The sequence below is a fragment of the Suncus etruscus genome, chromosome 15, assembly GCF_024139225.1.
Source record: "Suncus etruscus isolate mSunEtr1 chromosome 15, mSunEtr1.pri.cur, whole genome shotgun sequence".
NCBI lineage: Eukaryota > Metazoa > Chordata > Mammalia > Eulipotyphla > Soricidae > Suncus > Suncus etruscus.
This window is the reverse complement of record NC_064862.1, coordinates 86,150,937-86,160,678: the sequence shown is the minus strand read 5'-3', so window position 1 is coordinate 86,160,678 and position 9,742 is coordinate 86,150,937. Positions and strand designations below refer to the sequence as shown.

The window sequence follows — 9,742 nt, the reverse complement described above, 5'->3', positions numbered from 1 at the left end:
GTTTTTGGGTCACACCCGACAGCGCTCAGGGGTTACTCCTGGCTCTACACTCAGAAATCACTCCTGGCAGGGATTCAAACCACCGACCTTCTACATGCAAGGCAAATGCACTACCTCCATGCTATCTCTCCAACCCTCTCACAACTTTTATTAATTCATGTGTATCTGTATGTATAAAAGTATGTGATAATAAATAAATAAATAAATAGCCCCAAAATTGTACTTTCTGGTACTTGCTTGTCACAATGGGAAAGAAAGTACCCCTATTCTGGAAGTTCTTTGGTTAAATGATTCAAACTTCCCATCTTTTTGTGAGGGTTGGAAGACCACATCTGGTGGCATAAGGGGCTCCTCCAAACTCTGTTCTCTGGAACCCCCATTAGTGCCAGGAAATAAACTCAGGACACCTAATGGAGGAGGAGAGAATGGAATGTTTTGTGCCACATCTGTGATACTCAGGGATTACTGATACAGTAATGATACAGGGATCATTCCTGAGGGCTTCTGGGGGTGATTACTTTTATTCTCTCAATAATTTCATTACCATCTTTCATTGTAAGAAGTAAATTATTTCTTCCAAGGCAGGCTTGGATATGGGTGGGAAACTGTGGGCTATCATGGAGGGATCTTACACCAGTATTTAACACGAAATTCTAGAAATAACTATTTAGAAGCAACTTTGTAATCTACCATGTATATTTAAAGTAAAATAATATAAGAAGATAATAATAATATTATTAAAGAAATAATAAAATACCTGGTTCCTTTTCTAACCTAAAGGCTTGTTTTCTTTATTTTTCTTTTACTTTGGCCACAACTGGCAATGCTCAAGCATTAGGGTCCCGCCAGCAAACTCAAGGGATTTTGTGTATAATAGCCCCAAATTCCGTATTTTCCCTCCAAGGAAAGCAGGTCTGGAACAAGGGACACTGCAGAAAGTAATCCAAACAATTATCAATTATGTCAATTATCAATATGCCTCACCCAGCGGTGAGCAACTCTCTAAAATTCAGTTCTGTTCTTTCTGAACATGTCTGTTATCAGCTCCCAGAAATAGTTGCTTCCCTGCAGTGTCTAATTTTCACCACCAGTGATAGCATCTTGTGAATAGAATATTTTAATTTTAATTTTAATGAAGCTGAACTTATCACTCCTTTCTATTCTAGGAAGCCAGTGGTCTGATAAGAAATGATCACTCAGCACACCCTAAGTGTTTATTGTTTCCTGGGTTCTCTTGGGAAGTTTATACTCCTGTGTTTAATTTGAAAGTTTTGTCACCCCATGTATTGCTTAGAGCTTACTCTTGCCTGTGTGCTCAGGATCACTTCTGATGGGGTTTTGGAGACCCTATGGGTGCCAGGGATGAAACCTGGGGTCAGGTGCATGCACTGTGCTGAATTGACACTTTGAAAGGTTGAGTCTAGGTGCCTGGTAGGATAATAGAGCTGGGAGGGCTGTTGCTTGCACAGTCAAATTGGGTTCAATCCCAGCATCCTATAGGGTTCTTGAGCCAACTCAGGAGTATGCCCTGAGCACCACCAAGTGTGGCTCAGAAACTACAAAATGAATATATGAGCATTATTCATCTTTTTTCTATTTCTTTTATTTTTTCCCAAACCCAGCTCTGTTCAGGGTTTACTCCTGGCCACAAATCACTCTTGTCAGTGCTTGGGGGATGCCATAGATCAATGCATGGTTGGTTACATGCAAGAGAAACACCCTCTGGCCCCTCAACTAGTTTCTTTTGGGTGGGAGCTAGGACCCCTCCATCATTTTCTCTCCATTCTCTTTCTCCCTTCCCCCACTTTCCTTTCCTCTTTCTCTTTCCCTTCTTTCTCAAACCTATTTCCAGTAACACCCCACACCCTGTACCATCCATGACTTTGCAAATTGTCTCCTTTCTCTAGGGGACCGGTCCTCACCCATGCTGACTTTGAAAAGAAGACATTGCCTTGATGGCTGAAGGTGCTGAGGTGTGAGGCAACCCAGTTTTGAACTGGAACAGGAGGCACCTCAAAACAAGCTTCCTTTGAATGTACTTCGTTCCTCATTGGCCCCACAATTTGAACCTCACCCCCTGAATTTTGGCCTGGAGGGCTCAGAGAACTGCGCCCCTGGTGGTTCACAGAGGAACTGCTACTTTCGATATGGGCTCAAATTCTGGGACTGGAGGGAACAAAGGAGGTGCCTAAAAGTGACTATTTCGTCCAGTCTGCAGGTTGGGGAATTTGCAAACTGCGCCCTGAGGTCTCCTCAGAGAAATAAGAGGCTGTGTAGCAGGGACTGAAGTCTCAGGCCTCTACTTTGACTCTACTCAAGTTTTATTCCCCCACTCCCTCCCTTTACAGCTATGCGGAACCCCCAAATCCCTCCATTTCATCCCAAAGGACGGAGGGTGGACAGGATCATCAGGGCAGGATTACATGACCCCAAGCCCCATGGGGGCTTCCCTCTTAGCTCAAGCTGGTCCCCAGGGTCACCAGTCTAGCTTGCCAGTTTGTGGGGGGGGGGGTTTGTCCACCATTTTGGGGCCAGGCATGGCTCAGCTTCTACATAGTCTGCATGTGTCCATTGGCCTGATGTGGTGCTGCCCGGTTCCGAGGCTTATCAAAGGTGGTCAACCCTGACCAGTGAGCCACCCCATTCTGCAGTGGTGGATTTTTTCTTGACCACCTCACTGTCGCTGGAATTTGACTCCTCCGCGTCGCTCCGAACATCCTTCATCTGGGGCATAGGCAGGAGAAAGGACAAAACTCAGGTAATGGGGACCAGGGAAATTTTATAGGAGGGACTCTGGGAAGGGTGACCGGCCACACCCCATGCCATGGGCCCACATACCTGGTTCTTTCTGATGGAACTGGTGTTCCTGGTAGAACTTGTCCCGCCTACCTGATCCTTCATGATGAAGCTGTAGAGGCCCCCCTAAACTGGCCCTGCCCACATGCCCTTACTGAGCACCACCTCCTGTCATGGCCCAACCTTACCTTCCCCTTCCAGGTGAAGGTGCAGAGCATACGCAGAATGAGGTAGAACCAGAAGAAGTGCAGGAGCTGAAGCATCATCAGAAGCCCGTTAAGAAAGTAGTAGCCGAAGAAGGGGCTGGAGCCTTCTATGGAGTCGTAGTAGGTGGTGTACAGGATCCTATACACAGTGGAGGGGGGAAGAGCTTCAGTATAGCCTCCCTCCTTCCTGTTGCCTCCTTCTGGGCATTTCTACCTTGCCAGGTGTCAACTTCATGCCACCAATTTCCATGGCTCTCTACTTCCCCCTAGAGGGAACCCAGGTATTGCAGGGATCTTTCTGCCCAGTTGCTTTCTTTTGGGGGGTCATACCTGGCAATGCTCAAGGTTCACTCAGGAATCATTCCAGTGGGACTGGGGGGGGCCAGAGGGGAATATTGAGGAGCGGCAAAGCAAGCTCCGTGCTGCTGTTCTATGGCTCCAGCCCCTCCTTGTTTGTTTATAGCCAACCAAGACCAATATAGTAGGTAGCTGTGAGGAGCTTCACCAATCAACCAAGCTAGTGCCTAACTTTGCCTTCCCAGCCAAGTACCACACTCCATGCCCTGGGCCAGAGACCCATGAGAGAAAGAGGCACCACTGGTGCCCACCCCTCTCAACCAACCCATATCCCACTCTGCAAGGCAAAACTGACTCACTGGGTGGGGAAGAGGACCAGGCGCGTGTAGAAGAAGACTAAGGCGAAGATAAAGAAGAGAACTTTGCACACTTTCTGATACTGCGTGTAGTTGAACATCTTACCAACCTGAGGAGGGTAGTGGAGAGACACATGCTCAGAAGGAAAGGACAGGGCAGCCTTTGAAGAGATAAGTGGGGTCCGGTTCTAGGCAAATACATCACAGATGATGGACCAGGGGAGTCTTGGGTGAAGAACTTATTTATGAACTGCCTACAAACATTTATAAATTAGTATGTGTGTGTTTGCCTGTGAGGGGCAGAGCCTCATCTCCCAGGATGAGGTAGAACCAGAAGACGTGCAGGATCTCAAAGGAGGAACCTTTTGGGAGTAGCGCTGGAGGGATGACACCTCATCTAGGGAGTTGGCAGGGGCAGGGAGGGTGGCTGGGAGCCCTGCCCCACCTCCAGAACTAAATCGGCAAGGTCGTGCAGGAGCAACACCAGAGAACCAATACGCAGCAGGTTGCAGCTGTAGGAGAAGAAGATCAGGACGATGGCGATGAAGTGGTGGACCACCTGCTCCTTGAAGTCCTGCGGAATATGTTATATCAGTGCCAGCTCATAGATAGCCAGCGGGAAGGAGAAGCCAGATCAGACTCCACAGACAAGCCGTGGCAGACTGAATGGCTTTGAGCAGGGGTAGCGAACAAGTTCCACACAAAGAGCCAAAATTTTAAACTGTGAGAGTCAGAGAGCCACACCACGCAGTGACCTGCCAAAACAGACATACACTCACACAAAAGCATATAATTTTAACAATAATCTATTAAACACATATTGCATTTTGCCATTTTGAGTGAGGGTAAAAATCCTGCAGTGATGGTGAGGGTGTGCTGCGTCCTCCACACTAAAACTAACGGCAAGATGTGACATAATATGTGACACACGGGTCCTCCCACTCCTGGCCTGCGCAGTTGTTTCCTAGGGATGGGAGATGGGAGGACGCAGCCTGGGGGCGGGACTAAGCGATAGGAGATCTCTTCTTAGAGGTCCCTCCTCAGAAGCAGCAGAACAAAATCCAAACTTGGCAAAGAGCCACAGTATACAAAATAATGATAAGAGGCAAAGAGCCGCATTCATTTTGGCCGGGAGCCACATGCGGCTCGAGAGCCGTGTTTGCCATCCCTGGCTTTGAGGTTGCAGCCACGCTTCTTTCCTGGGACAGGAGGTTGCATGCACTTTGCTAGCTGCAAAAGTGGCGCTTGTCCAACTGAACTCTCCAATTTGCCTCTCCTTGCACTTTTTTTTTTTTTGGGGGGGGGGGGTGAGGGTTAGTTTTAGGACCACACTTGATGCTGCTCGGAAGTGGCTTCTGGTTCTGTGCTCAGAAATCGTTCCTGGCAGGTTCCAGGGAACAAAATGGATATGGGAGGCAGGAAATCAAACCCCCTTCGGTTCCTTGTCTACTGCATGAAAGACAAATGCCCTACTGCTGTGCAATCACTCCAGCCCCTCACCTTGCGCTTGATGTCGAAAGGCAGCATGATGAGAAGAGAAATGTAGAAACTCAGCTCCAGGAGATACCAGCAGTACAGGGAAAACTTCAAGGGCTGTGGCAGGGCAGGCCTGGTTAGTTCAGGGAGCGCGGACTCAGCACCCCGGAACTCCAGTAAGAGCTTAAGGCGTGTCCCTCTCCTCTCCCATATCTGGAGGAAATCTAGAGCACTGGAAATCAAGGGCAGATCCCGCTTCAAGTCAGCTGATGTCTGTCCCTGCTCTGGGAGCAAGGGGAGACCCAAAGAGAGCCTCAGAGAGAGTACTGATGACCAATGACAGCACTGGACATCTCAAGCCAGAGATATCTCCACTGGCTGTTATGGTCTCCCATCGGGACCTCCAGCCTCCAGAACCTTCTCTGCTCACCTGGTTTGGATAATTGTCCCAGCACATAACTGGACTCCACAACCAGGATTCCTGTAAAGGGGAGAAGGCATATGAATAGAGACCAGGACCCACCTTCTGTCTCCAATCCAAAACTAGCCATTTCTGTAAGTTTGGTTCCTATTCAGCCTGTTCTGTCCTGCTTCTTGGGGTTCAAGCTAGTTCCCAGATATAGTATCCCCAGTTGCTGCCTGAAGGAATCCCTTTAAAATAATACCACATGAGGAGCTGGAGAGATAGCATAGTGGTAAGGCATTTGCCTTAGACCCAGAAGGACGGTGGTTCAAATTCCGGCATCCCATATGGTCCCCCAAGCCTGCCAGGAGCGATTTCTGAGCATAGAGCCAGGAGTAACCTCTGAGCGCTGCCAGGTGTGACCCTCAAAAAAAAATAAGAAGACTACCACATGAGGTAATAGTAACTGTAATTCTTCCTTTTTGTCAGTCGTGCTCAGGAGTTACTCCAAGCTCTGCACTCAGACCACTCATGGCTCAAGGATTCCTCCTGAAAGCTCTCAGGGGTTACTTCTTGCTCTGTGCTCAGGGATCGCGCTTAGTGGAGCCCAGAAGTTAGTTACTCCAAGCTCTGTGTTCAGGGATCACTGTTAGTGGGAATCTGGGGACCTCATGTACTGCTAGAAGCAAGCCCAAGTCCACATGTAGAAAGCCAGCGCCCCTGATGTACTTTGCGCAAGCAATCACTGTTCAGTTCTCCTTTCTCTGCTTTTACACCTGCATCTCCACACCTGTCACACACACACACACACACACACACACACACACACACACACACACACTTCCCACTTCTCTGTAACTTCATCTCAGAAAACCAGAACACTCACGTGGTAGAGGATGGAAAACCCACTAAGGGAGCAGCAAAGGTAGTAGGTGAACTTCCAGCTGTACACACAGAATTGGGGTTCATGTCATGGGATGCCTGCAAAAAATTGCCCCAACCCAGCTCTCTCCCTAGAGGATGCTTTCCCAGCTTCCGAGTCATTACAGGGCTAACCTGGCCTCACAGAACTTCTTGCTCATTGGAGTCCGGGCCTGATTGCGGCGTCTGAAGAACCAGCGCCGAGTCTGCTGCAGTGTCAGCCCACATTTCGAGGCCAGAAACGCCATCTGGGCCTAAAAGAGGCACAGGGGGTGAATCAGGGTGATGGGATGACTCAGGCCCCCCTGTCCCTATTTTGTTCTGTAGGTCTCCACATTCTGCCTGTGGTATGACAAGATCTATTATAAAGATTAGGTTGTCCAGTGATAAAAAAAAAATTCAGCCATATTCACGTGTTTACTTTGTTTTGTTTTGATTGTTTTGGTTTTTGTTTGTCTTTAATAGTAGAAAGGGTTGCTTAAAGCTAATTAATTATTGTGCTGTTTTTAGCCCTACACTCAGGAATTACTCTCCTGATGATGCTCAAAGGACACTTTGGCATGTCTAGAATTGAACCCAGGTTGACCAGGCATAACGCAAGTGCACTGCACATTTGAATATCATTTTGGCCCCTCAATTCTGGGAAAGTGAGATCAGATGGGGTCTTCGGGCTTCCAAGAACTATCAGGTCTCAGCCTGCTTTGAGGAACTATTTAGGTCTGTCCCTGCTTTGCTGAAGAAAAGGATGGGAAAGAAAGAGAGAATAGAATATTCTGTAATATCCAGGTTTTGGGTTTTCAAATTTGGCCTTTGATGACCCCCAACAATGCTGGGTAACAACCTAGGAGTACTAAACTACTCAATGGGCAGCCAAAACATAAATAGGAATGAGGGGGTAAAATAAGGCTGGCTATTCCTCATAATCATACATGTCCTTAAATAAGCACATGGCTGCTTTGGGACTATGCTGGGGTTCCTAAGGGTTGGAAATGACTTCAGGTGGTGGGGCTAGCTCTTACCTCCTTGGGTTCTTGTCCAGCTGTGATGAAGAGTCTCTCCAGCTCAGGAATGGGCTTGACTGGCCGCCGAAGCTGATCCTTCACCCCCAGCCAATGGCTGAGGGGCAGAGCAATGAATCTGAGGGGCAAACGAGGTAGAGTATGTGAGAGGAGGCTACAGACACAGGGGTATGGAAGCAACATCTTGAGAAAATCACTCGGTGGCTGTTCTAAGCTGAGCAGAAAAGTAGCTGATTCATGTACAATGATGTAAATGACATTATTCAGGGACATTTCAGATCACAATGGAAATGGCACTGGGTATGCATGTGGCCAACTAGGGTTTGATCCCAAGCATTTCATAAGATTGTCTCTGGCTGAACCTTAAGTGATTTTTTTTTTTGAGTGCAGAGCCAGAGGTAAGTCTGAAAGTTGCCCAGTGTGATCCCAAACAAACAAAAAAAAATTTTTTGTGTGGCTTTTTGGGTCACACCCGGCAGTGCTCAGGGGTTCCTCCTGGCTCCATGCTCAGAAATTGCTCCTGGCAGGCACAGGGGACCATATGGGATGCCGGGATTTGAACCGATGACCTTCTGCATGAAAGGCAAACACCTTACCTCCATGCTATCTCTCCGGCCCCACAAACAAAATTTTGACACGACACTTGGGTTTTCTCTTAGCACAATCCTGGGGGTGAGAGATTCCCCACTGCCTGTCTCATGGCTGCTGGGCAACACATCAGCAAACTGAGGCTACCTATCACATCATTGCATTCCAGGTCAGAGATAAACAGTAGCCAGACACTGGCCAGTCAGCAAAATGACCACCAGACAGCGAGCCAACCTAGGAGTTGAGCCCCGAGGTTCCAGGCCCTCATGATCCTTTGAGAACAGCTCCTCATTTCAAACTCAGTGGTATTGGGGTCAGGAAAAGGAACTGATTTATTTTGGAGGGGGTGGAGTGTCACACCCAGCGATGCTCAGAGATTACTCCTGACTGTGCTCAGGGATCCCTGTTGGTGGGATCAGAGCTCAAAGCTCAAAGCTATCGGTCAGAGAGATAGTACAGTGGTAGGATGTTTGCCTTGCACAAGACATATCCAGGATGGACAGTGGTTCGAATCTCAGCATCCCATAGGGTCCCCCCGAGTCTGCCAGGAGAGATTTCTGAGCACAGAGTCAGCCAGGAGTAACCCGGAGAGCAGCCAGGTGTACCCAAACAAAAATGATAATAATAAATTAAAGCTCAAAGCCAGATGCTACCTATAAAATATAAACACACACATGCGTTCATCTGTGCAATACAAGTACACAATACAAGAACACACAGAAAAACAACACACATATACAAGCAGCCACATTGGTGACAAATGCACCATGAATGCACTAAAATAAACATACAAACATGCGTGGCGACCAACCGTCGGGCCACACAAAGCGGACACTCACCTCTCGAAAGCAAAGCGAAGGACCAGCAGGGCAAGCGCCATGGGCAAGGCAGCCAGCAGGTCCGGGGGATGAGGATACACGTGGCCGTCACGGTTCTCCAGGACAGCCCATGTGGCGTTGGGTCGAAGCCAGAGTTTCTCCGACCAGAACCATTTGTTCAGGCTGGACCACATCCTGGGGAATAGGCACCAGTGAGTGGGGAGCTCAGCTGAAGAGTGCTCTGGGACCCCAAAACTCATGGATCTGGAGGCAAGGGTTGGAGTCTATTTTGGGGGGGGGGGGTTTGGGCCACACCCGTTTGACGCTCAGGGGTTACTCCTGGCTATGCGCTCAGAAGTCACTCCTGGCTTGGGGGACCATATGGGACACCGGGGGATCAAACCGCGGTCCGTCCTAGGCTAGCGCTGGCAAGGCAGACACCTTACCTCTAGCGCCACCGCCCGGCCCCTGGAGTCTATTTTTGACTTTTAGTGTTTGAGTCATACCTGGCGGTGCTCAGGGCTGACTCCTGGCCCTGTGCTTAGAGGTCATGTCTGGAAGTACTCAGGGATGCTGGAGACTAGACTGAGGTTGGCCACATGTAGATTAAGGTGCATCCCTTAACACTTCCACTATCACTTCGACCCACCATGAATAAGTTCATATGTGGCGGGAAGTTATTTCTACTGAAGCTTAGAGCAGAAGGATTTGGGGACACACAGTTTCTACCAGGTTCATTCCAATCTGCTTAGATAATGCAGCAGTGAAATGGCAGAGGGAGGCAGTGTTTTAGCAGCAGCTATAGAGAGATCAGCCCCAGCAAACATGGTGGGAGGGGGTTGCTTTCTAACTGAACCCAAAC

The 9,742-nt window shown here is 48.6% G+C and overlaps 1 protein-coding gene across 1 annotated transcript; it reads right to left on the bottom strand.

Moving 5' to 3' along the window:
* Positions 1 to 2,607: 2,607 nt before the first annotated feature.
* On the bottom strand, positions 2,608 to 9,074 carry LOC126031161 (ceramide synthase 4-like). The gene is made up of 10 exons (XM_049789449.1): positions 8,902 to 9,074; positions 7,475 to 7,592; positions 6,591 to 6,709; positions 6,421 to 6,478; positions 5,562 to 5,612; positions 5,156 to 5,248; positions 4,101 to 4,229; positions 3,659 to 3,765; positions 2,985 to 3,141; positions 2,608 to 2,724 (listed from the first exon to the last, which is right to left on the bottom strand). The coding sequence occupies exons 1-10, from the start codon at positions 9,072 to 9,074 to the stop codon at positions 2,608 to 2,610; spliced, it is 1,122 nt and encodes a 373-aa protein (XP_049645406.1).
* Between the last annotated feature and the right edge of the window lie 668 nt (positions 9,075 to 9,742).

Excerpts from the sequence above, each read along its gene's own strand:
- LOC126031161 (XM_049789449.1), bottom strand. The coding sequence starts at position 9,074 with ATGTGGTCCAGCCTGAACAAATGGTTCTGGTCGGAGAAACTCTGGCTT. Across the intron at positions 7,593-8,901 it reads CTTCGCTTTGCTTTCGAGAG|ATTCATTGCTCTGCCCCTCA; the intron begins GTGAGTGTCCGC and ends TTTGCCCCTCAG. Across the intron at positions 6,479-6,590 it reads AAGAAGTTCTGTGAGGCCAG|CTGGAAGTTCACCTACTACC; the intron begins GTTAGCCCTGTA and ends CTGTGTGTACAG.